General features: G+C 38.4%; 1 protein-coding gene across 7 annotated transcripts in view; it reads left to right on the top strand.

The window, feature by feature from the left end:
• Window positions 1-873: 873 nt before the first annotated feature.
• DNM1L (dynamin 1 like) overlaps window positions 874-27544 on the top strand; it is a 42090-nt gene continuing 15419 nt past the window's right edge. For 3 of the 7 annotated variants that reach the window (XR_012664148.1, XM_075116684.1, XM_075116702.1), the window contains exons 1-11: window positions 874-1147; window positions 12237-12384; window positions 19512-19558; window positions 20661-20732; window positions 21300-21386; window positions 22189-22351; window positions 24299-24419; window positions 25040-25171; window positions 25464-25670; window positions 25870-25990; window positions 27378-27533. Coding sequence is in view for 4 of the 7 variants with exons in the window: in XM_075116684.1 (XP_074972785.1) it covers window positions 1046-1147; window positions 12237-12384; window positions 19512-19558; window positions 20661-20732; window positions 21300-21386; window positions 22189-22351; window positions 24299-24419; window positions 25040-25171; window positions 25464-25670; window positions 25870-25990; window positions 27378-27533 (1356 nt within the window). In the remaining 3 variants the exon portion in view is untranslated. Of the gene's footprint in view, window positions 1148-12236; window positions 12385-18299; window positions 18339-19511; window positions 19559-20660; window positions 20733-21299; window positions 21387-22188; window positions 22352-24298; window positions 24420-25039; window positions 25172-25463; window positions 25671-25869; window positions 25991-27377; window positions 27534-27544 lie in introns of all 7 variants that reach the window. The other 4 variants (XR_012664138.1, XM_075116682.1, XR_012664140.1 and 1 more) reach the window with 2 other exon arrangements.

The raw sequence follows: 27544 nt of genomic DNA on the forward strand, positions 1-27544 counted from the left end.
ATCCTCTGGTTTCAGTCTATCTTTTCATACAGTGCAGCTGAGTATTAGATCTCACATAGTTTCCCACTTCCCAAGCCCTGCCAGGCACCTCATCCAAACCTACTATCATGCACCCGAGATGAGCTGACACGCAGTGAAAACAAAAATATCCACAAAAAAGCAGTCAGAATCAATATGGCAGTTTAAAATCTGACCATTATAATTCTTGGCACATGAACGATAAGTGGGAGAACATTCTTTCTGCTGCACAGTTTGCAGGACCAGATCTTCTCCAGTTCTTTTCTTGCCGTGAAGAGATGTCCATAACGCTTCCTCCCCGCCCCCAGCAGTTTTATTATCCTGCTCCATTGGCTTTGTGAGACCAGATGCTGACATGGTCTAGCAGTTTGCCATTCAGCACCTTTCCTTGAGGTATTTGGGCAGCAGCGATGCCACAGCGAGCGAAGCAGTGGTGAGGGCAGTGGGGGCACGGGTTTTGTCGTTTCCGGCTTTTCAAGGGTTTTCAAAACACGGTGCCTTGAATAAACGTTGCCGCTCCACGCTGCTTGCTAAAAACCACCTCTGGCAACCACCCTGGGCGGCGATGGGGCCTGCCTCCCCCACGCGGGCTGCCTGCAGCCCCTCGGCTCACGCTCCCGATGATCTTCGGAGGGATCAGCTTTGACGTGCCAGAGGATAGAATAAAACCGGGGAATGGCTTGTAATACAGGACCACAGAGGCCGCGCTGCCCGATTTTCAAAATGTTTTTGGCCCCCGAGCGCTTGGAAAGCTGAAGCTCTGCCTCCGCGGGCGGGGGAGGGCCGGGTACCGCCTCAGGGCGGTGGCTCCCCCCGCACTACAACTCCCATAATGCCTAGCGGCGTTGGCGGCCGCGCAGCGCCCGGCGGTCGCGCAGCGCCTGCTGGGTGCCGCGGCGTGCGCGGGGGCCGGCGCCAATGGCGGCAGGCGGAGGGGGCGGCTGACGGCAGCCGTTGCCCGATCGCCTTCATTCATCCGACGCCTTCTTCCCCCCCCTCCTCCGGTTGTCGCTCTTCCCCCGCCGCTATGGAGGCGCTGATCCCCGTGATTAACAAGCTGCAGGATGTGTTTAACACGGTGGGGGCCGACATTATCCAACTGCCGCAGATCGTGGTGGTGGGCACGCAGGTGAGGCGGGGCGGGGTGGGGGAGCGGGAGGCGCGGGCCCTCACCGCCCTGAGGGCAAAGTCGAGGCGTCCGTCGCGCCTCCGGTGCTTCTGACCCGCCGTCGCCTCCGCCAAGGGCACGGGGGGACGCGGGCGGCCGGGGCGGGCGCCGGCCGCCCTCGGCCGCCCGCGTCCCCCCCCCATTCCCTCCCCGTGCTCCTCTGCCTCCCCACCATTTGCAATGGGTGCGCCCCTTCCACCGCCTTCCCTTCCCTTCGCGCTTCTCGGTAGCGGTTCGAGCGGCCGTTTTCCCTTTGCTGCGAGTTCTTCTGCCGGTTGGACCTCTTTGTCTTAGCTGATGGTGGGGAACGAAGGTGAGAGGCGAAGCCAGCCTTTGTCGGCCGTAAGTTTTGCAGCGTGCGCGTCTCAGCCCGAAGGTGCTGCTGCTGGGCTCGAAGGTGGCTCAGGCCCTTCCAGATCTACTCAAATGGGATGCCGTTCTTCAGCAAAACTTTTGGCAGCGAAATATGTGTGACCAGAACCGCAGCAGTCATGAGGAAATTGAAAACGAAACGTTAAACACAACTAAAACTTGAAGTTAATGGATCTCTCTTTTTCTGTGAAATTAACAGTGCTTATTGGACGTGTGATGTTACTTGACAACAGCATGCCTGCCTAAGATGGTAATTTCAACTACTCTGCAGTCAGGGATCTCATTATATGACTTAAAACACGTGAGCTGTATGTTTAAAGCTTGCACGTTGCTGGAGCATGGAATAGGTTTGCTCAAAACCAGCTGCAGTGTCAAACTGGTTGTGAGAGAATCAGCTGTCATTCTGTTTTACTGATACAAATGAGATTTATTGTTTTGATATCAGCGGCTTTGTAAGACAGATCTAAGATTCTTGAATAGGGTGGGAGAGACTTTGCACTGGTAAGCTATATTAGGTACTTGCTATTTTTGTAGCTGACAGGAGTCCATCACTTTATGAAGACATTTAATGTCCTTCACATTAAAAATCGTACAAGCAAGCTGGTTTTTTTTGTTTGGGTTTTTTTGGTTGTTTTTTGTTTTAGTGTAGTTTCGCAACAGGAAGTGCAAGGCAGAGGCGTGGCATTTTTCTGTGTATTTTGTTTCATTTTATGAAATGCATTGAAGTGACTTTTTTCATATCATCCTTTTAAACAACTTTGTCCTAGTTAACTTTTCATAAGTGTGTACAGTAGGTGCTAAGCGTTAAGACGGTATTTGACTTTAATAGTCTACCCATCAGTATTAATATCCATTTAGTGCTATACTCAGTATATTCATAAAACCCCTTCAATTACTATGCTGTTTCTTAGCATGCCAAAACAGCGTCCTTTATAGACTCTGGGAAAACATACAGCAAAATGTCTAGCAAGCAGTATCGTGGTTTTTTTGTTTTGTTTTTAGTCAGGTTGTTGGAAGCAATAATTATCTTTACTGACGTGGTAATTCTGTGAATTATTATTTTGTGCAATTAGTCTTAATAATTTAAGAGCTGATAGTTTGCTTCTGGTAGCTTGCTTCCATGGTTTTTTGAAATGTGTCTTGAAACAGTCTTGTTTCTTGAGGTATTTTTGGTTAAGTGCTCCGTGGCCTTTAAGTTTGTTCACATAGTTGTTTTGTTTGTAGCCTGCTAGTATATGCAGTCTTTACTTTTACTTCTTAGAATGATATTCACAAACAATTTTGAATTTTGCACCTCCATTTTTCTTTGTAGGAAACAAATGCTACCAGTTAAGATTTCTGCGTTACAGATTTCTGTAATGCTGTTAATTGATTTATGCTTTCTTTCCTTCCAGTTTGTCTGTTTCTTTCCTTAAATGATCTTTTTATATGTTCAACAAGGAGAAGAAAAATGTTTTTTAAGTAGTTTTTGCTGTTGATTTTTCTTACCTGTCCTCTGAATCTCTTCTCTACCCTTTTATTGTTTTGTGCTTGTGTCTTTCTTTAGTTCTTATATATTTCTACTTCTGTGCATCAAGTTAATTCTTTCTTTTCTAGAGTATGTAGAACTAGAAACTGCTTCTAATTCTTGCATGTTTTCTGTTTCCCATGTCCCCTTTGCCCCTCCTCTGTTGTTTTGGGATTCATTTTCTATCGTCCTTGTGTTCTGAGCATTTGAAGTGTCTTAATTTTTCCTCTTTTCTAAATGGATTTTGATACTAATTGCAAAATATTTCTCAGTAAATTTTACACATTTAGATGGTCTCTTGCACTACTTCTAGCAGTGTTCCTGTCACTCAGTCGTATGGGAATTCCTTCTCATTTTCCACATAAGTACTGTGTAAGTTATTTCTCTATCCTAGTACAAGGTCTGTTAAGAAAATTGAAGGCTATTTGCTGCTCATAGAAGTCGGAGGACACCCTCAGACTGCCAACTTTTCATCACTATTTCAGGTTTTTTTTTCATTCCCAGAGAGAGGTTCTATTTTTTCCCTGGTTCAGTATTTCAGTTCCATTTTTAGAACTGTATTACTGGAGTGCAAAAAAAAAACCCCAAATAGTCCAGGCTGGGAATACTTTATAAACAATATTTGTTCAATAATACTGTAATACCCAACCTTCTGATGTGTTTTATACAAATGCTGTGTGATCCTTACTTGTAAGGGATAACAAGGTGGTATTGAAGCGCCTCAACCAAACACATTAAAACTGTAGTAGAACAAGGCAAGGGGAAGAAAAGAAGCTTGGTTAGTTATGGCCTTTTGTATCTTAAGGGCACACAGATGATATCACAAAAATAAGATGTCTACACTAGGAAAGTGGGCATGAGTTCCAGAACAAATTTTAAACAAACACAAACAACAAAATCTCTGCCTAGAGATGTGTAAAAATGAATTGCTTTTATTTTTTTTCAGGTCATTACTTCTTGGAATATCTTTTGGGTTTTCAGAAGTCATCAAACTAATTATATACAAACTTTAGTGTCAGTTTTGTAGGAAAGCTCTTCCAATACTGACATTACAAGAACAGATTGTGGACTTTATTTGCACTTGGTAGTGTTGATTCTAGTAGAGATCTCATGGTGAAATTGATCTAGCAAAAAATGAAATTCACAATGAGGTTTTTAAATGACCTTTCAGGTATACATTTATATAGTACTTTTGCTCAGTCTTCAGTTAATGCTATTTTGGGACTTTAAATGAGGAGTGTACAATATTTAACATAGACTGTTCTGTTGGATATTTCCATCTGAAAGAGCTGTTTCGTTAGCCTCTATGCTTGGCTCACAGGTGAGCATTACATTTATTTCTTTTTCTGCTGTTTGGAGTAAGTATCACATTTGATATTTCAACACTAAGCCAATTTTTGTTGCTAAGAAGGAAGGTTTCTTGATCTGAGAGAACAGATAGCCTGAGCATTTGAATATGTATAACAGTATATTCTGTTACGCTAAACAGTTAGGATGCTAATTTGCCTGTTAAGAAGTTGACAGCAATGGGTAGTTAATTTATGGTCCTGGCTACTGGGATAAGGAGAAGAATCAAGTGGATGCTGTATCAAAGCATCTCGTTTGAGAGAGACTGGCTTTATGGTCTTAAACTTCAAATACTCTACAGAGCTTCTGTGACCTATCCCTGTCAGGGAAGGTCAGGGGAACAGAAACTTAAGGCACTTCAGTTTATTCAATGTATCCTATATTGTCTGAAAAGCCAACTTTAGGTGAAGGAAACTCCAGCTTGTACCAAGCACCCAGGAAAACCCCATAACCCTATGACAAGGGGGTGTGTGTGTGGTGTGTCTTTTGTTTTGTTTTTGGTCCAGTGAGCTTTCCTGGGATTTCAAGCAGATGCAAAAAGACAGTTGTAAAAGGGGATGGAACCAGAGCATAGCTTCAGTGCTGGCTATGCTGGCTGGAGAGAGCTTGTTTGTTCTCTCCCAAATGTTTTGCAAGCTTCCTGATTTGTTGTTTTTTGTTTGTTTGTTTTGATACCTGACATTCACTGTAGCTGATCTTGGGCGTAACTGTTTTCCTTTTTGCCATCCATTCCTCCTGTCAAATCATGCCCTGACTGTTCTGGTGTCTGTCTCAGACAAGCAGCAAAGTGAAGCTGACATTAATTAGCTGTTTACATTTACCAGACATGATATAACTTTTGCTGCTAAAATTATATAGTACAAAGAACATTTTGCATTGTGCTGTTTCTTTTCTCTGATGGGCCGTCTCTGTTTCTGAACAGCTATAGTTTTTAGGTCCTGAAGGCTTCTATGACTGGAAGGATGGCATTTTCACTGTGTCTATGTGCAGACTTTATGTGAATTAAAATTATAGGTCTAGTAACTGTGATTTCCTCATCCTGCCTTTAAACTCTACAGATGTTTAATATGAAAGCAATATTAAGCGTCTTTTAAATGAAGATGCTGATTTCTTTGTTTGCAAACGCCCAGTTATTTTGGAAGAGTGGAGAGAATACACAGTTGTAGAAGGATGTAAATGAAGTGGTATTCCCCACCCCACCCCCCCAAGTTTTGTATGCTTGCTGCCAGGGTCCTGTCCATCTTGTGTTTCTTGGAAAACCTGTATCTTAATTAGAACGGATGGATCTTGTATCTTGTCCACGGGGGACAGTGCAAAGGGAACGTTTTCAGGAAAATGAAGGGGAAGAGTATTAAAGCAGAAAGCCCTGGTGAATGCATTTCAGAATCTGGAGAAAAATGGCTGTGTAGTTCCTGGAAAAGATTTGTTCATGTAGTAGCCAGAAGGTTGACTGGCTTTCACGTTAAAAAAAAAACAAAAGAGCAAAAAAAACCCCCTCTGCTATTTAGAACTTCTTAAATTTGAAGGTACAAATTGGTTTTGTTTTGATTCATTTTACTGAAAAAGTAATGAATATAGTAGTGTAAGCAATACCATGTAAGGTCAGTCTGTAAGGCTTTGAAATGCAGATCTTCAAATATCACAGTTCCATGATCTAATTTAGAGAAGTTGTCTGTACTCATTGTTTGTAATTACATGAGGTATTTTTTCCTTGAGTAAATTATTGGAGGACTTTGGGAATTGATGTACTGAGAAAGAATACATCTGCAAATCTTTTATCTCTGCAGTTGTTTTGCATGTATCTACATTTAGATATGGTGTAAATACAGGATTCCTGGAGAATTCTGAGTTGTGGAAATTCTGGCTTTCCTTACTGCTCCAACATAAGCTGTCTTTTGTGGAAGGAGTTCCTGTGGCTTCCAGGTTCTTTCTGACTGATCAGGAAAGCTCTCTACTCAACGGAATGGGGAATGGCCTGCAGTAACAACAGTCTTGTAATCCGGACAATATCTTTCACAGAGGAAATGTATTTTGCAACAGCCAGCAGTGCATTATGCTGGTTTCACTGCTTTCTCAAGTTGGGATCAGCCTGCTAGCTCTTCTGCATCTTTCTAAAAGTATAATTTTGTTTCAGATAATGTCTTGCAATAATTCATCAGGCCTGCTTATAACTACAGAATTTTAAAAAATTTATTGGCTGTTTAGAGCCAGCCTAGCATGAGGTGTCCCTAGTTCACATAGGAAAATCCTGCCACAATAGCTCTTCCAACCAAAGCAGTTTCCTTGTGGAACTGCTCTGGCATTGCATGTGTGCTGATCTTTTATTTCAGAATAATTCATATTTGGAAAACAAAGGAAGAAAAAAAAAAAACTCGCGGCTCTTTAGTTATAGCATGCTGAACTGTTCCAGGGTAGCTACTGCAGAGAACTTCTTTTCAGAGCACCTATCTGGGTAATATTGCTATGAATGAGACCCCCCCAAAAATGCATTAGCTTATATTTCTCAATAATAGAATTAAAATTTAGTAAACCATATATGTAGGTATTGCTAAGAGCATGATCTAGCCAGCAGGACTTTTATAATTCTTGTATGACAGAAACTGCAAAATTGCCACTATTCTGTCTTGGGTGTCAAAGTAGATGCATTGCTTTTCTCAAGAGAATTCTTCAGGAATTACTATATCTCATTGAGCAGAAATCTCTTCCACTTTGCAGTTCCTTATTGTCATTCTCAAATGTTTATTGTTGTGCCTCTGAAAAAGTCATAGGGAATACTGACGTCAGTGCCTTTTTGTTTTCTTGTGCTCTCTTGCAGTAAATCTATATTGTGTTGCAGGAATTCTTTGCAGTTTTTTCCTATTTGATCAGATGAAAAAATTATCAGTTTGTTCTATCAAAAGCAATGAATAAAGTTTACACCCCTTTCAACCAGTTTTCTTGTTGGAAGTTCCCCAGTAGTTTATTGGACATGTTTCCTTATAAAGGTTTTTTTCCCCACAGATTATTTTACATTGGCTCTACAAAGCATTTATGAAGTCTAAAGATAGACAGAAGGAAGGCAGATTCTTGTAAGATGACTTGAAATTTGTTGCAGCTGATACAAGTCCATTATAATTTTAATAATATGCAAAATATGCAATAATCAATAATCTGAGCAAATGACTGTAAAAAAAAAAACAAACCAAAACTTCATGGTTCTTGTGTGTCAGTGAGACTCCAGGTGAGTCTTTGTGTTCATTACCTTCTTGCTGCATGGACTTCCTAAGAATAAGAGCACACTTTACCTTATTTACTGAGCTAATTGGTGGGATCCAGAGAGTCACAGGACAGTGAAATGCAAGAGACATGGCATACCTTTAAGGACAACCTCGTTGGAGGACAAAACAGCAGTCCATACAATGCTCAGGAAAATGAGTAAACATGTAAGGAGAGCAGTGTGAAGGGAGCTTATGACTTGAGCATCAACGCAGAAGACTCATGCAGGACGCAGAAGTGAGGACAAGCTCGCTTGAGGATATAAAAATACTGCCTGCATATGCAGAGATGGTATTAAGAAAGTCAACATTCAACTAGAGTTGAAACTGGTAAGGGACATCAAAGGCAACAAGAACTTCCAGCACTGCATCAGCAGTTAAGAAAAAAGAGAAATTAGGGAAATACAGGCTTGTTGCAACTGTGACTGGTGATTCAGTGACAGTGAATATGGACAGGCCTGAGGCACTTGGTGCTTTATTTGCCTTAGACTTCACCAGCAGGGTCTTCTAGGCCTTTGTACTTATAGATGGGACTCAAAGTGGAGGGTAACTATCAATAATGGAAGAGGATTAGGTCAGGGTTCTCTTTTGGATATGGAGAAGGCATCTTTGCATGCTGTTGGATACAGGGTGCGTGTCTTCTAAAATTAGGAATGCTAATGAGGACTTGGAAAAAGAATAAGCAAGCTGGTGAAGTAAATGCTTGCGATGAATGTGCATGGTTCATAGTGTTACTTCAAAATTTTCAATACAGAGCCTCTTCCATTTCACTTGTCAACAACCCTGAAGTGTTTTTGAAAGTAACATCTCTTGCTGTTAAGGAAGCAGCAGGCAGCAGTGCGTGACTTTATAGTTGTCCAGCTTCTGAGTTAATGAAAAAATGTTATTAATACAGCAGGTTGCAAATCAGATTTTCTCATAAGAATTATCGTAATGGATGGGAGCAAATGCCTCTTGATGCTTAAGTAGTACATGCAGGGACAAGTAAAGAAGAAATGAAGGATAGGGAGGCCAAAGCAAGATCATTAGGACTGTTAAACAGTAGAGGTTCTGGCTTTCTGGAGTGGATCATGGTTGTTACCGATTTTAGCTTTTTAATTTGTGAGAGCAAGTACACAATCATTTCCCTGTTATTCTGCCCTTCAACCTTGATTGTTTTAAATTAACCTGAAGATGGTGACGAGAATGTGAAAATATAACTGTTAAGGAGACAGTGAAAAAGCTGATAAGATTTACACCATATATTCTGTCAGTGTGTATTCAAATACAATATTTAAGTCCCTGGGTGCATCATCTTGTCTTAGTACTTAAAGGAAAAATGGTCTTACCATCCATCAAACTCAGATGCTTATCTGTGAGACTGATGATGGTTAAGAGAGCAGAGTGTTAAACACTCAGCAATGGAAGTTTGACACAATGGTCTTCCTGTATTTGCCCTTTTGTTCTGAGGAATCTATCTAAATTTCCTCTAGATACCACAGCTCACAGATATTTCAAATTAGGCTGAGGTGTGGGTCCAGAGGAAAACCTGTCTGATGTGCCACAAAAGGTTAGAAGTTGCTAATGCTTTTCTAGACTCATGAAATGAGTTTATGCATTTCAGTCTATGCTTGAGATTGTGATGAGCATTCCAATGAGATGACAAAACAAGCATGATGCTGCTGCAGATTGATGCCTAAAAATTCTGTGGTACCTTTGGTCATCAGGATTGGTCTCTGTCTACATCTGTTGTATGAAGGACTGGCTGAACTCAATGTGTATTCTGAACAGAATTCATATCCATCGCTTCCCCCCACTGGCAGAAAAAGATCAGCTTTGTGTTTACTGCTTTCCTTACCATGTTCCCAGACAATTCTTGGTAATGGACGTGTATGGGGCCCAGACTGAGTGGATCATTAGATACTGTATTATGTTCCAAGAACAGATTGCTTTAATAACGGAACGTAATGCAATTTGAAACAAATTTCCTGATGTGTGGAGTACTGTAGTGTCTCATCTAATGCATGACTTTACATTTGCAAAGGATCCAGATCGTTCGTTCTACATCCAAAAATAACTGTGGGAGTGGCGCAAGACACAGTGGTGTAGTCCCATATGTAGTTTGGTGTGCGCCCATCTCAGCTTCCTGCAACACCACTCTTTGGGAAAGACTAAACAATGAGCAAGTAGCATGCAGCAACTTGTCCCATGGATTTTGGTTTCCTGCCTTGGTGATGTTCTTGGTGAGGACTTCAGATTATTTATTACTATCCCTTCTCTACTTCAGTTATACATTCAGGAGAAGCCACTTCATCTGATCTCACCTCCAGCCCTTTCAGACAGAGTGATCATTCTACCCATGTGTAAGAAAACTTGCTCAAGAGATGTTTAAAGTATTTTTAATAAATGAAACCCTGGTGGGTTGGAGTTATTTTTCCCAATGCCGCCAATGAACCTTTGTCATGTCTCATCTTTTTGAGCAGGCATTTCACTTGTTTTAAATTATGACATTTGTTAAGAAGTGATATGTTGTTTGTCACTCTGAAATACATGGTTTTTTACCTTCTGTAATATCAGTAATGCTTCAGAAGTGTGCTACAACAGAGCTCTGTATGGGAGGCTTCTAGAGCTAGCTTGTGCTTTGGCCAGATTGTTCTTCTCTTACTCCTTGGTAAGCTTTCAGTGCCCCATGTCCTGTCGTAATAAGCTCCTTGCATGGAAGGTGTCCAAAGCTGATTGGAGAAGGTCAGTTGAAGAAAATTATTAATTACTTTCTGGGGTGTCTTTTGAAGAAAAAAATCTCAATAAGGCTTTCTGTTTCCTGTGATCATGCCCCTCTCCCAACTCTTTCTAGATGGTTGACCTCACTACGCTCAAATTTTGACTTAGATTTACTTTGAAGAATATACACAGTCTGCATTGGTTTGTTAATCACCTACTGAGACAAATGACATTGCTCATGAAACAGCCATAAAGCATAGTTACGCAGTAAAGTGTTCGAAGAAAAGAAGGCTTTCATTTGTTGTTGTTAAACTTTCTAGGGGTTTGGCCCTCTATTTTAATGTTTATTTTGTGCTTCTGCATAAAAGTCTTACTTAATAGGTTCTAATGCTCTCATGTAGTATGTCTTGTCTTACCGCACCAGTAGAAATGTGTTGTCTGATAGTGCTCTGTGGCTTGATCTATGGCAATCTATTTTTCATTTTTAGAAAAGTCACCTAAGATGTCACTAATTGTATGATATTTAAAAGATATTCAACACTTTTTATTTCATGTTATGTTTGGTTATGTATTCATTTTATGATTTACTTGAAGTCTTGAATCTCTTCTTTCAGAACTGGTAAACTGAACTGAGGTTGTATAGCAGTAATGCACATTCTAGCTGTCAGAAGCATCTGCTTTTTTTTGTTTTGTGGTGTATTTGTTTTTGGGTTTTTTTTTAAGAGAATTGTTTGGTAGTAGTGTTAACATAGAAATATTTCCTAGCTGATGGCAGTGATTGTCAGAGCAGGTTTTCTCATGGCACGCCCACGTTGACTTTCCAGCTGCAGAAATCTGGAAGAGTTCAATACAGTTCTATTAAAAAGACAAAATCTTATCGGTCAGACATTCAAAGTATTATGTTGACCTGTCTGGTCTATTGTTTGTTGTTAGTTTTAACATGGTGGTAGTCTTGAATCACTGTTAAAACCCATGTGTTCACGGCTGCTTATTGGACCATGTAGCCCAATTCTGCATTTTATACAGAAAGTGCTACAGAACATTTTAAATGTAGACTCTCAAAATGAATTTGTAATTTCACAGCCTTTAAGTATTTCACAGCTTCTTATAGTTTGTTATTATGTAGGCAGATGTTTGCAGTCAATTCAGTTGTAAATACTTATATATACATGCAGAGGGGGAGAGATGGTATAAAACAATGTTTATATATTTAGAGTATAAAACAATGCCTGCACTTATGATGCTGATATAATACATTATAAAAAAAAAACCCTGAAAGTAATATGTATAATAGCTTAATATAGTCAAGTGTGCATAGTTACTATCTTTTTGTATAATATTCCTGTTAGTATTAACGTGGCCAGTCCATGTTAATATTAACAGAAGGTTAGATTTCTTAGTCTACAGAGTGAAGTGTTACTGCAAGATGTTAGAAAATGACATAGTAGAAGACACAGAATTTCCTTCGGGACATTGTGAAGAAAAATAATTGTTTTCTTTTCAAAAAATGTTTCTGGAGAGGTTAATATTTGAGGTAGAATGTTAAATAGTTTATTAACTTTTCTGAAACCTATTACATGTTTAATTTTGCCATAAGAGAAAGACTATGCATGCATGTAAATGGCTTTTAAGTATCCCAAGCGGGTTTAGACAGTTACTAGTTTATAGCAGACCTGTATCCTTTAGTGTGCCTATGCAACGTGATACCAATGTGTGAGGTGCAGTGAGTCTATCAGATGCTCTTTCAGGCACTGTATAGCAGAGGACGGAACAGAGTACTGTTTGTAGGTGTGATGAAGACAAGCTAAAACTAAAATATTACAGCATTTTGATGTTTAAGAAAATCATGTAGCTGTATTCTAATTTTCAGAGCAGTGGAAAGAGTTCTGTGTTGGAAAGCCTTGTGGGGAGGGATCTGCTCCCACGAGGTACTGGAGTTGTCACCCGGAGACCCCTTATTCTGCAGCTGGTGCATGTTTCCCCAGAGGATGGTCGGAAAACAGCTGGAGATGAAAATGGTAAGTGTGATCCAAGAGTGTGTTTTGCCTAGTAGGAAGGAGGCTTTTAATCTTTCTTGTTCTTTGACTGAAAGATCAGTTGTGCTTTTTAAAACTTACTTGGAAGAAAACACAGCTGTTGTCACATCTGTTCTGTCCATTTAGCAAATGTCATGAAGTAAAAATCTTCTGGATATTCAAAATATCTTTAATGTTTTAAGCTTTCCTGTTTGTTCTTAGGAAATGTTTTTGAGAAAAGAAGACCAAAGGAAGCATTTCAGTTACGATAATAATTGTCTAGAGTGTAGAGAACATGATTTTTTTTGTGTGTTTTTCTTCCCCATCTCTCTTGCTATATAAATAAGGTTTGTCCTTGAGAGGATGAGCATGTGACTTTTTAGAAGGAGGTTAGGAAATAGGTAAGCTGTGAATAGAGGGGGAGAAGGAGAAATGGAAACAACATCGTATTAGAGGCAAATGGAACTTAATGGGCGTGTTCTGTAGCTTACAGGTGCTACCTTACTGGGCTGCACTGGGAGATTCCAAGCGCATCAAGAACACCACTGTAAATGTTCTGGAGATGCCTAGTTGGAAGCTTGTGCCTTCTGCAGTGTTCCTATATTATCCTTCGGCAGATCAAGAAAGTAATCTCAGTTGTCCCTTGGGAATTTAAACACTTGTTCTGTAACTAGTGCCCCAATCTTAGGAAAGAGCAGCAGGGGCTTATACACCTTCTGATCATAAGATAAATCTTAGCTTTTTGATATAGACAGTAAAATACACAAGCTTTTGATGACATGATAAACTTGGGGCTATAATTATTAATTCTCATTGTGCTAGAAGTTTTAAAACTTCTAGCATTAGTAAGTCAAGGTATCAGAAGTTCTTTACAGTATTTGTTTTCATGTAATATTTATAGCCTTTGGTTTCTGAAGGACAATTGCTAATATTGTGCAATTTAAGAGGTTTAGGCTCCCATTTTTATTATTGCAGCAAGCAGAGAACACAATTTGGGTTCACAGCAATTAAGAACTTTTAGGGTGCAATCCAGGGTATGCTGGATTGTGAGAGATTGTAGGACTGTTCAGGTTGGAAATTATCTTGGAAGGCCTCTATTCCAACCTCCTCCTCAAAAAAGGGCCTACTTTGAATTCAGGACCAGGTTGCTCAGGGTTTTATGTAGTTAGGTCTTGTAAACCTTCAAGGGTGGACAATTCAGAGTGTCTCTGGGCAACCTTTTAGGAATGGCACGTTTGATCTCTTCAAATGTGGTTTTATGTTACTTGCATTGTGCAGTGTATAGTTTCTAGTACTTTTCAGAATGCTTTGATTCAGAGTTGTGATTGTTGTTCTGCTCTGCAACTTTACAGGTATAAAAGATGGTATTATAATTACAGTATTCTGAGTCAAGGCAGAGCCTTTGTGTTGTAGGTTGTACTTGATCTGGGGATTCAGATTTTCAGTTTAAAATGGGATAATGATATTGCATAAGGATGTTGGGCTAAATTAATATTTATAAGGCCCATTTAGATCTTTGTGGGGAAAAAAAATCAATAGGTAAGATGTACATGTTATAATCTCTTCTTGATGTTCCTTTGAGAGAGATGTGGGCTTGTTTACTAAGAACAGGCAAGCCTTTATCACTTACCAGTTGCATGTGAAATACCATTTCTCTTCCTCCAAAATTCAGACAAATCGTGGTCTAGATGATTTTGTCACTGATCTGGTTTAGCATATGTACACATTGTGGTGTTCTATCTGAGAGGGTGAGATAAAGTAGCTTGGAAAGAAAAAAGATGGCAATCTCTTATCCTGGCTATGCTGTCTGGCACTGTAATAAGTCACTATACTATTACAGGTCTTTTTTTTTTTTTTTATGAGGCAGATGTTGAGGCAGGTTGAATGTGTGTTTGGGATTTCCCAGAGGGAAAAGGATTTTTTCCAGATGAGGGGTTTCTTCTTTACAAATTAAATATTGGACAAAAGAAAATCAGGCATGCTGCTGTCTGAATGTGCTGGTAATGAACTCTCTGTGTGCACAATACTTCTATACTACTGCCTCTTTGTTTTGTGATTTGTCATCTTTATCCATCGTAATGCTTGCTCCAGATATGTACTAGTATTACATATAAACACACCAATTTAAAACAGTACTATTCTGTGTTTTTTATAAGCTTAAACTTTACCTTTGAGTGTTTGCATCCAGAAAGCTTGTCTGTTTTTAACACAAAGCAGTTTGGCATTCTATGGTATTGGTTTAAGCATGGACAATTGCCTTGCCTTTATGACTGTGAAGAGAAAAATTGTCTTTCCCCAATAGCTTAATTTTGACATCTTCTGATGCACATGAGCTGCCAAAGAATACCAGTTCATGTTGGTTTGGGTTTTTTGTTGGTTTTGGGTTTTTTAATACTTTTTTTTATTCCTGGGAGTACATTGGGAAAGATTGTTGAGAAAGAATTGCAGCCAGACATTTGAACTAACTTCTGATTTTCTAACATGCTACATTAAAGATCATCGCTGCTGTTCCTCAAAGTCACTGATGAGCTACATGATACCCTTGTATGGTGGTCACTGCAATAAATCAAGATACTCAGAAAATAGCAAGAGATGAATTTTCCATTAAATATGAAGTGCTGTGTTTTCATAATATGATATTTCAGGCTGATGCATACATTCCACAGAAATGTGTGTGGTTTGGTCATTATGCTTTTGTTGCTTATTGTTAGTCTCTAGTGATTCAGCACATACAGTGTGTTTGCTGATACCACACTGTGGTCTTCTCTTATCAAATTGAAAGAGAAGCAGCATTTATGAGAGAACTGGGCCTGGTCTTGTAAATTACTAAATTGGTCTTGTAGCTAAGACCTATTCTGGTAGCTTATCTATTTGTTAGGAAATGGAAAAGAGGAAGGAATATGTGAATGGTTGATTAGTAAATGTTTATAGGTTCTTTTTTTTTTTTATGTCCAAGGTAGGAAGCTGAACATTGTTCAAATTTTGAACAGATAGAATTGATATGGAAATGGAACACAGGAATAATTAATACAGACCCATTGCTAAATCAGCACTGTTTTGTGAGCTTTTTGCTCTCTACTTCAGATAGGAAGCTCTTACCCCTAGCTGCCAAACAGGGTGGGCTGCTTCATTGTACTTAACTTTCTAGAAATGCAGGAGAGAAAGATCTTTTACTCAAAAGAGCTTGCCATCTAGTTAGCGTCAAGGATGGAAAAAATGGTACAATATACAGAAGGGATTGGAAGATGTGCACTTTTTTCACAGGCCGGATTTTCTTTAAATTTAGAGAAAGAGAGCAAGGAAAGGGTGAGGTGATGGGGGGCAGGGGAGAGAGTTCAGATGGTAGTCTGCTGGATCCAAGAGCTGCAAAGGTATGGGAGCTAGAAAGCTAGGAAAACAGACAAGATTCTTCATGCTTTGCTGATTTTTGTCCTTTTTAGTATTTCGGAAGTTGTCGTTGCTATGATGCAAGAAATCCTCTGTGGCGGTAGCCTTTTATGATTGTGAACAGCTTCTTTGTGCTCCCGTTGTATGCAGAACACTTCTACTGCTTCAGGAAGGGAGAAGAGATACATGAATAACTGAAGTCGGTTAGCATTGTACTGCATTTGAGCTTCTGAAAAGAGTGTTGCAGTACAGGAGATAACAAGTAACAATTTGGTGGAGGACAGTGCTAACGAAAATACTGTAATCGTGTTGAGTTTTCCAGTATATTAGCTAAAGTATTTAAGTCTCACTCCAAGATATGAAAAGCCAGAAAAGCAGACAGACTGTTGCTTTATTGAGGAGATGTTTTTCTGAAAGGCAGGATCTGTTTGTTCTTAATAGCTCCTCTTTTAATTATTTCTTATAACCTGTAATACTTAATTCTATAATGACCAAAATGTCATTCTGCACAGTTTTATCAGGTATTGAATCTTGATTGTAATCAGGTGATTAATTCACCTGAAAGTTTTGCCTGAAAAGCTTCTGGAAAGTAACATGACTGGGGGAAGGCTGATTTACTAGTGACACTAGAAATAAAAAAACGTTATTCATATAAACCAGAACATTGGGTTGTTGAATGTAGGCTAATTAAAATGTTCTCTTCTTGCCTTGAGCATCCTTGCATTTTGTGTAATGCAAATCCTTCCTCTTTTCCTAAAACTCCTTTGCATTAAGTTAGAGCTATTGGGAAATTTTTCTCACATATTACAGGGGTGTCAGTACAGACCTCCTCAGAAGAACAGGGCAAGAGTTTCCCTGCTGTATAAAATGAAACTTCTAAAAGCTTATACTTGTACCAGGTGAGATTTTCTGTACACCTCGGGAGACTGCGTTCATTCTTTTTTTTTTTTTTTTGTCGTCTTTTTCTATGTGCACTGAGGCTGAGGTTAAGACTAAGCCATTTATCATGGCTTCAATTTTCCCTTGTATTATATATAGCAAAGAAAACTTGTGGCTTGTTAAAGCTTAAAAAATTTTCAGTCTCCTTTGATCCGTAGATGTTAACAAGTTAAAGTGCAGTGCTTCTGACTAGAATGCATCTTTTCTTATATGTATTTTAGGTAGTAAATGGATTATACTGAAACTAAGCCTAGTACCTAGCTGCAAATTCTTATGCTGCCACGAAACCAGTAATTTAAGACTAAAGTAGTGTGTCCTAAGAGGACTACATCTCCCTAGGAGGGACATAAAGATATGGACCAAGCTCTTTGCTGTTAAAATGTAATGGTGTCAGTGTCTTGTTGTATCTTTTTTTTCCTGGCTTTATGCCTGTCTTTACTTTCTTAGAATCAATTTTAAAGAGGGGACAAGCAATACAATCTTGAAGAGACTGTAGTTTCTTCCTGTATGTGCATTTTGCTTTATTTCCTCTGAACTGTAAATAAGCTAAATCTGTTTAATAACCTGGAATTAATGAGTCCTTTCATTTTGCACTGATTTTGGAGATTGGTATGTACTTTTGCCCATTTACCAATCAAGACATACAAAAGCTGCCTCCTAACAATGGCTTCTTCATAGCTTGTGTGCCTGCAGAACAGTAAGGTTAAAAGTAGTTTGTTTGTTTTTTCTTAATGGATCCAGTCCATCTAAATCAACATACTTCAACTGATGATAAAGCTTTGACTTACCCACCTGAGCAAGACATTAAAATAACTTCCCAGATCTACTAGGCTTTTGAAATTAATGGATTGATTGTTGCTGTGCTACTTTCATTTTGTGCCCATCAGGCGTGTGCAAAAATGTCTTCACCAGTTTGCTTTGATTCTTGCACTTCCATGGTGCCATACTGGCATCGCATAGAAATATAGAGTTGTAAACTCATCAACCCTTCAATAAAAAAAGGGTTTTTTATAATGGGATTTCCAAAAATATTTTGAGCAAATGAAAAGTTGAGAAAGGTGATAGCTAATGTTGTCTCTTCTTAAATCTGTCTCAGAACTGCTGTAATTGGTTTTTTTAATTGAGCATTAGCCAGATTGATGCAAAACCTCCGATTTTTTTCCCATACAGTAATGTTAGTTCCAGTGACAATAAAAAATTTACTCTTTCTCATTCTTGCCATGAGTAAATGATGAGAAACGTATTTCACCAAAAACGTTCAGCTTCGCGGAATGTAATCGTGCTGTTTTCTGTTCTCAGATAAAAATATTGCAGGCTGTTGAAATTAGATGAACAGCAATAATAAAGTAATCATCAAGTAAACTGTCATATAGAATATCTGATTAATATGCATCATTTATCAGTGTTAAGATCTTATTTCTGTGTATATTGTTAATACGTTACACATTCTCATCAATAGTATAATAGCATGCACATCTTTGCATGCATTTGTAATCTTTAATACAAGCTTGTACTGAAAGTTAATAAAATGCTATATTAAATATGATTAAAGATTTTAAATATCATTCAATACTGTTTCTCTTTAACTGCAGACCCTGCTACATGGAAAAATCCAAGACACCTTTCTAAAGGTTGCCTTTATCCACTTGCATTTTCTCCCTATGCATAAAGTGCATGCTTATATACACCAAACTATATACATTTCATGTCACTTTATTGTTGATTACACTTTTACACTTTGGCTACTGTGTTGAACAATTATTTTGCTGAGTCTTGTGAGCTGGTTGATTTTTGGTTTTTTTAGTTTTCTGACCTTGTTGCATTAGAATGAGACGATTTTTGCTTTTCTTCTATGCCATTGCTGCTTCATAGAATTTCCTGCACTTCTAATTCCCAAATCCTTTAAAAAAAAAATCTCTATTGATCAGTGTCTTGAGAGCAAAAAATGTTTTGAAAGATGACTTGATTGTAGGTGAGCAGTTTTGCCAAATGGCCAGATTTCTTGTAGGCTGTTCTTCTAGAGTAGATTGCTTATCAGGGAGCAGAGGGGAAATGGCCACAAACGAGAAATTTGAAATGGAACTTATCACTAATACTTGGAAACCTAGTTGTAGAAGTGTGAGTATCTCACAGTGTGACTCCAAACTGCTACCTGCGCTACAAAGCAGGAATTGATAAAACCACCTTTGCTGTTCCTGGAACTGCTCTTGAATAGACCCCAGGTAATTCCGGACATCAGTGGTGACTGATAAGAGTTAAGATGTTTGGTCCTTGACAGATTTGGGAAGAGACATGTTTTCCTAAAACTTCATTGCTATGTAGATTTCCTGCATATTTTCTGTTTGCTTGGTTTTGGTTCTACAGGTTTTTCTAACTTTTTCTTTCAGCTGTAATTTGATTATCACTTGCATGGTAAAAGAAAAGATGCTATTAGCTGGTATTTTTTCAGGTTTTTTAAGCTATTGCTAGTAATTATTTTGTTTTCTGTTGCAAGCTGATATTTAATGGACTAGACCATTTCTGAAAAATGCTAGGATAGCTGATTGGCTCGCTCACAATTAAGAAGGTGGACCTTGAGTAAGAGAGACAAATTAAAAAGAGTAATGAGATGCATTGTTTAAATAAGCAGAATCATAACTGTATTTGTGCTTAACTATTTCACATCTAACAGTAGAAAGCAGACTAATTTTTTTCTTGCTGCTTGAAAAAAAAATCACATTGTCATTTTCAACAAGCAGGGTCTTGGAAAGATGTCACAAAAACATCTGCTTTCTCTTTCTCATGTATCAATTATTTGTTTTCAGAGATAGATGCTGAAGAGTGGGGTAAATTTCTTCACACCAAAAATAAGGTATGTTTACTCTGATGATGGAGTAGCAGTGGCATAAATATGCTATCATATATATACTTAATTCCATATCTCTTCCCTTGCCTTTCCAAAAAAGATTATTCTACCTCCTATACTATGTGCCAGAGTATTGAGGATTTTCTGTTTTGCTTTTGAGTAGCAGAAAACTTCTGAAAACAATCTTTTAAATTCAAGACAGAAAGTTCATCAGTGGTTGTCTGTTGTGTGGGTCATTGAGTCTGCTGAGTTATTTATCTTAATCCTTTGTGGTTTTTTTTTTTGTGCATTGGCAAAATTGGAATGGACACTGCAAAGACAAGTATATAATCACAAGTCATTTCAGTCCACTGAAGAATTGACTACTTCAGAGGTCTATTGGAAAGCTGTGAAAACAAAGGAAAAGCCTAATGGGCATTGTGGATGAGAAGCAGAAACTGAGATGACCTCGGACTTCAATAAGAGAGTCAAAGCTTTATTCTTTACTTGAAAAAAGCAATCTTTTTGTTGGCAGATTAATTATTTAAGTGTTTATTACTTCAAACTGTTTTCCTCACCTTCTAGGCAGTGCTAGAAATTTAAGGAAATCTAGAAAGGAGTGCAGAAGGAACCTATGGAAGGGTAGCTTTGTGCTAACTTATGTTGGATTGGTGGAAGGAGAATAGTTTTGACAAGAGTGGAAAGATTTTGAAACGAAACTCTGTCCTTGTTCTTTGTGTTCTTTGTCCTCTTTGAGATGAGGACAGGTTCAGGCTACATGTTGTTTATTAACTTCAAAGGATTGCAACTAGATTAGAAATGGAATTGATTGAAATTCTCTTTAGGTGAACGCTTATTTTATGCCTTATGTGACATCGATGGTGTAATAAGTGCTAAAAAACTGCCAGCTCACAGTATAAATCAACAGATTAAACACCAAGGTTCCAATTTCTGTAACTTTTAGCACTGATGGTTGCTCTTAGCATTAGATCAAGGTCTAACAGTAGGTTTTTTTTCTCACCATCTTTATACTTACTGTCTCTTGGAGAAGAGAGCATTATTTTGCTATTGGGTAAGTGGATGCTGTCTTTGGTTTCTAAATGATTTTTTTTTTTCTTCCATACTTCAGATCTATACAGATTTTGATGAAATTCGTCAGGAAATAGAAAATGAAACAGAGAGGATTTCAGGAAATAATAAGGTAAATGTTGTACTGTCCATCGTTGTCTTCCTATAGATTAGCAAGGTTAAACCTTTCTTAAACAGTTTTGGCAGCAAGAAGTGAAAAGCATTGAACTATTTCAATGAAGAGCACAGTAATGCTGCTTGCTGTCTTGAGATTTTTTTCACTGTGTTCATGAGATAAATGACTTCAGCTAAAAGAAAATGCAGAGAATTGCTGTTGCTTTACTTCAAAGCTTCCGTAATAATAGTGCAAAAAGCGAACTTTGACTTAAACTTGCTTCCATTTTTCCACATACGTGGCTTTATGTGTAATTATATAACTGAGTATTCTATTCTTGCATTTCTATATAATCACTGATACGTAAAAGCTTTTATGCATTATATTGAGGGGGGAAAAGAGGGCTGTTTACAAAGACAAAAAAATTGGTTGACAGATGTGGCTGGCTTTTTTTCCTCACCACATAGTTGGAAGGTGTCTGATGGAAGACAGCCTTTCTAGTATGAAACTACAGCTTTTGGCTTTCTAAAAGGTTGCGTTTAAATAATACAGGACAGTGATTAATTTTTGTTATTATATTTCTAGGGGATCAGTCCTGAACCTATTCATCTTAAGATTTTTTCATCTAATGTTGTAAATCTGACTCTTGTGGATTTACCTGGAATGACAAAGGTAAGATGCCAAATGCTCCCTTCTGAGTTGCTGTGAACAGTGTATTTTGAAACAAGGAGTGTGCGTTTACTCTTTGGCCTTATTCTGTATTGTTAGTTAAGCACATTCCCTCAGGTTAAGTAGTAGTTGATTATATAAATTTGAGATGTCACCATCTTCTGGTGTAAGATTTGGGTTTCTGCTGCTCTTCGCTGTTGTAAGAGGTAGACTTGCTTAAGTTTCTCCCCTTTCTGTATACAACTGAGGGATTGGAACGTTGTGTAGGCTGCATGTTCTTCTTAATAGAAGAGGTAGCACTTGAAATTTCAAAGTTGTACCTGCAGGTAGATGGGTAGTTGACAAGTTTGAAAAAGTTTTCCCCGTTGCTTCTCCATAAGTTGCTCTGTGTATTTCTTGCAAGAAGTTGTATAAAGTGAGGACACACTAGAAGGAATGTTCAGGTCCTGCTTGTTCAGGTTTTATATTGAATAGTTTTGTGTGGCACGAAGATGACAAGATGACTTCTTTCCCTGCCTGTGCACACATACACACCCCACTCTTCCAGTTGTGCAGGTGGTTCTTGGATATCACGTCTTCTTGAAAGCAGTAGTAAATAATTTGAATTGATTCTTATTTCTGTAAGAATGTTTTTGCTTTTTATACCTTTCAGGATCTTCCTTTTCTTTCTGTTTGTTTATGAAGGGGGAAGGAAAAGGCTAGAAAACTTTCTTATACCTTGGTATAGGGTGTGAACTTCCAATGAGTGGACTAACACAGGCATAAATATACCATTTTGATCAGTTCTACTTTGTTTTTTCTCTAGGTGCCTGTTGGTGATCAGCCTAAGGACATTGAACTTCAAATAAGAGAGCTGATCCTTCAATTCATCAGCAACCCAAATTCAATTATTCTGGCAGTCACAGCTGCTAACACAGACATGGCCACTTCAGAAGCACTTAAAATTGCACGGGAGGTGGATCCAGATGGTAAGCAGCAAGAACAACCTGATACTGTAATTCAACTTCTTTTTTTAAATTAAATCCTAAAATAAAACTGAAGTCGTTTGGGCAAAAAGGAGTAAGAAAACCAAATGTCACTGCATTTCCTAGAAAACACAATTATTATATTTGCTTAAAGACTTCCTGCTGCAGTCTCTGCAACTCAGAGAATGCTGTGATGAATTAATATGTGACAGATTTGTGGCTTATGAACAGGCCAAATAACTATTGTAGTATTCATAGGAGCCACTTCTGTTTCCAGAGCAGCAAAACGGCATTACAGAATGTTGTGCGCTTTGAGATTTTTTACTAGTTTACAGTGGTATGTTAGGAAGGCTTCATGCTTTATTGTCCGTGTTGTTTCTTTTAGTAGGGAAAATATGCCATCCTGCAACTAGTAACTGACTATCTAGCTGTTATTCTTACTAAAAGCCACTAAAATTAATATATACTGTCAGTATCCATTTTGGTGCCCTGCATTTATGTGACAGAAATGACTGATTTGATTTAATCTAAGAAGAGGATTATAATTTTATATTTACCTAATGACTTTGAAACAGATCTGAAGCTGCTGGGTGCCTGCTTCTTGTTTACGGAAAGTGCTATCCGTACCACTGACTAATAAATGGCACTGTGTGATTTGAAAGAATATGGAAGAGTATACTTGGAAAACAGGTATACTGGAATTAGGCTGAAATTTAGTGTTGCTGTGCTTTACCCTCACTTCCCATAAAGTGTAACATTTCTGGATTGTTTTCAAACTCCAAGTCTGCTTTGGCCTGTCTGCCAAAGCTTTTATGGGTTCCACAGCCATGTAACCTCAAGGAAGAACCTCTTCTGGCAGTCTTCTCAGTCAAATTGTCCTCGTTTAAGGCAGCAGGCCCTTTCCTGTTAATGTACTGCTGTAAAAATGGTCAGCTGTGACTGCTGGATCACTTCCCAAAAATCTAAACTTTAAAGGTCTGGAGTGGCAGCTCATGTTGCAAGTTCTGTAGGAATAATGGTATGTAATGAGAACTTGAAGTACTACAGTAGGTAGGCTCTCTGACTTGCATTCATCTGAAAGTTTCAGGAGCCAAGAACCTACTGTTTTTGCTGAGGTACTGGTTTATTTTTGGACCATGTGTGTTATATCTTAAAGAAAAAGTTCTTACTGCATTTTTTTCAGACCCAAGAGCCCAGGAAATATCAAGGTCCCAGACAAATCCTGTGCATATTAGCTTACCTGCTTAGATGTGGAATATTTACCTATTCAATGAATTTAGGTCACTTTTTTCCTCCAGTCTCCAATATGAAGCTTAGTTTTAATTCGGAAAACATTCAGTCACATATTCAATAAAAATGTTTCATTAGCAAAATTAAATCCCCTAAAACTTCTTCAGTGGATGGATTTCAAGCTATTCAGTCTCTTGGGGCTTTCAGGTATGTATTTGATGCACTACGCTGGAAGTGGGCACCTTCCCTCCTTTAGCAGCTTCTCCAGTGGGTAGTGGTATTTCAAATTTAGTTCCAAACAGATTGCCATTACGTCTGGTCTCACATATATGCTAGAAATATGTTCAGTCCACTTGCACTTGTGAGTCCCTTGCCTGCCTTGCTTAATCTTCTGCACAAATGCTTAGTAACACCTCTAGCCTCATGTAATATACAAAAATGTTTGTTGTAATCAGTAATGAGTAAAATTTCAAACTGCACAGTGCCTAAACCTTTTTCTTCAACCAGATCTGTGTGGGGAGCAGTACCTGCCAAATACTTTCTTTATACTCCTGTTGATAAGGCGCTCCAGATAAACTAATACCACACGTTCTTGCACTAGTCTTTGCTGGTTTGCAGGATTAAACTTCATGCATCTGTCTGAGGAACTTTTTGAATGATGAGTTTTAGCTACCCTGATCAAAGCAAAATGTCCCTGTGAGTGAGTCTTCCTTCTGGTAGGTCGAAGAACCCTTGCTGTTATCACAAAGCTGGATCTCATGGATGCTGGCACTGATGCTATGGATGTGCTTATGGGAAGAGTGATTCCAGTCAAACTTGGCATCATCGGAGTAGTGAACAGGTCTGTCTGGGCACATTGATACTATTTTTAAAACTGTTTTAATATGAAGTAATGCTTTTTGCTTTTTTTTAACCACAAATGTGGTTTTAAGGATAAGGTGGCTTGGTGTTGAAATAAGCTTCTGAATAAGCAAGTGAGAAGCTTGTTGCTCACTTTTGATAAGCCTGTCTGTTCTTCCACTCAGCCAACTGCTAATTCAGAGAGGAGTAGGGGCACTTCTAAAAGAGCTGTAGTGTCACTTCTTTCTGCTCTTGTGTTTTAGCTTGATGGACGTTTCTGGTCAGCTGTTCATATTAGCGCTGATCCAGTACAGATCTTGTATATATTAGTGCTAACAGCATATGGCTGTTGTGCTGTTCACTTTGTTTTTTGCATTAGCTAGGTCAAATCTCACGTAGTTTTGATAAAAGCGTCGCTTAATCTGTGTAGAGCTGCTACCCATACTGACGCGTTTACTATGCTGCATGGAAAAACAAATTAAACCCTTTATTGCCCAAGGAAGATGTTATGTGTGTGAAGCAAAAACCAGCTGTTAGACGTCCTGTCAAGAAAAGCAGAAGTGTAAATTATTTTTACTTCGCATACATTAGCTAGTGTGTAACTCTGTCTTTTAACTTCAGGAGTCAGTTGGATATTAACAACAAGAAGAGTGTAGCCGATTCCATTCGTGATGAGTATGGTTTTCTTCAAAAGAAGTATCCTTCCCTAGCCAATCGAAATGGAACCAAGTATCTTGCTAGAACACTGAACAGGTATTACATACTATGTAAAATAAAACAAATGTGTGCTTTTGAAGGTACTTTAAGATACAAATTGGTGTGTTAGAAATATGTGTAAACATTTATTTTTACCTTTCCTTTCTCTTTTGGTGCTGTGGAACCAACCAGATTTTTTTGTTAATGTAACAAATTCAGTTTCTGAATTTACTGTAATTTTCCTGAGTAAATGTTTTTCTTTGAACTTCTGTCTCTTCTCTGTTTTGATGGAGGTGATAAAGCTGAAACTTTTCCCCCCTTCTAATGAGGGACTGTTTTCTATTTTTAGACTACTGATGCATCATATCAGAGATTGCTTGCCAGAACTGAAAACCAGAATCAATGTTTTAGCTGCGCAGTACCAGTCTCTACTAAACAGCTATGGGGAACCTGTTGAGGACAAAAGTGCCACTTTATTGCAGCTTATTACCAAATTTGCCACAGAGTATTGTAACACTATTGAAGGAACAGCGAAATACATAGAGACTTCAGAGCTGTAAGTACCAAATGGTTTTCTAGAATATTGGCCGAGCAGTTAGATTGACCCAGTGGCTCCTGCTGGCTTTCATTAGCAGTAGTACTATGCTAGAGCATAACCTACTCAAAGATGTTTGAATCCAAGTAATTGTAAAAAGTGTTTGCAATGAGAGCTTTTTTTCTTGTTTGCTACTTCAGTTGTTACTTTATTCTTTCAGATGCGGTGGAGCCAGAATCTGTTACATTTTTCATGAGACCTTTGGAAGAACTTTAGAATCTGTTGACCCACTGGGTGGCCTTAACACAATCGATATTCTGACTGCCATTAGAAATGCCACTGTGAGTGTTCTGTATTTCCAAGTGTTGTTGCTATATATTGGATTCAAAGACAAGGTTTCAACAAATTTGTGCTCCTTCAGTCCTGTGAATTAATTATCTCAGCTGAATGAGTTCATAGGAAGAGGCTGAATCCTGCTTTTTGATATTTTAAGTGGAAATATTACAATATCCAAATTTGCAGCCATTATCCTGTACGGAATGAATTTAAGGTGAATGCTTACATGTCATTATTTCCACCTGTAAATAACAGTAAACCTCAGGCCCAGCTTTGTCAACTCTATGCTGAAGCTATTGGGTATTACAGAAATGGTGGTGGAAGGCTGCCTCTACATTTATTTTACATTAAGCACTTCTGTTAGTTTTGAAGGCTTAGTCTGAGATGTATGGGCTAGGACACATTCAGATATTTTAGTTCTACATAAGGGACACAACTCTTCAGTGGTTCAGTGTTTACATGACAGACTGGGTTTCTTGTGAATATGGGAATTGGCGTCGCTAAGGATTAACAGAGTAAGTTCACTTCTAAATCTTGCAGTATATAGAATGTTCACTCCATAGAGCTTGACTTTGGATGTCAAACATGTAAGCCTGCTTTTGTACTGTGTTCTGTTGGGTGTGGACAGACAGGTTTCTGCACGGTCAATAATTACTCAAACTTGGAGCACTTTAGGTACTCTGCAGCAATGATCTGTGTGCATGCACTTATCATTCTGTAAATGTAAAATGTAAAACAGTATTTAGTAACATGAGAGATATTTTGGTTTTACATGACATATCACATTTTTGAGTTTCTAAAGCTCATTTAATTTAAAAAAAAAAAAAAAAAAAAGGAAACTTCAGGTAAATGTTTTCCATATAGCTAAGCATTGGTCTGTATGGTCATAAATGAAATTATCCTAAACGCTGTAAATCAGTGACACTGTGTTACAACTATGCATAACAGCAAACCCACCTACCTTGCAGTAAGAATTGTATGCCCAGAACTGTCAAACAAATAATGGTAACTTTTCTCTTTGAAGTCAGGAGAAGAATGTCTTTGCCTTTATAATAAATGTAATTTAAACTTGGATCCACAAATGTGACAAGAGTCATTCATAGTTGTAGGCCTAGGGTGACATTAGTAGGTAGAAATATTCAAGATTCTATAAGGGTGCTGGTTAATCATTATTTAACACAGTTTGTCTTAAAGGTAATAAGTTTATATTTTACAGCTTTTATATTTTAATATAAAATGTAACATATTTTACTCTTAAGACCTGTTCTGACTGTTCTTTTGGGTGTGAGCACTGTGACCTGATTTATTCTGGGCTTCATCAGCTACGACTTCTTAGAAATGCATACAGTTTTAATACAAAATGTAACAACTTTTTTCCTCCTTTTGAACTAGGGTCCCCGTCCTGCCTTGTTTGTTCCTGAAGTTTCATTTGAATTGCTGGTAAAAAGGCAAATCAAACGTTTAGAAGAGCCTAGCTTGCGCTGTGTGGAGCTGGTTCATGAAGAAATGCAGAGGATTATCCAGCATTGTAGTAACTACAGTACACAGGTAAAAATACC

This window comes from Phalacrocorax aristotelis, chromosome 1, assembly GCF_949628215.1.
Source record: "Phalacrocorax aristotelis chromosome 1, bGulAri2.1, whole genome shotgun sequence".
Classification (NCBI taxonomy): Eukaryota; Metazoa; Chordata; class Aves; order Suliformes; family Phalacrocoracidae; genus Phalacrocorax; species Phalacrocorax aristotelis.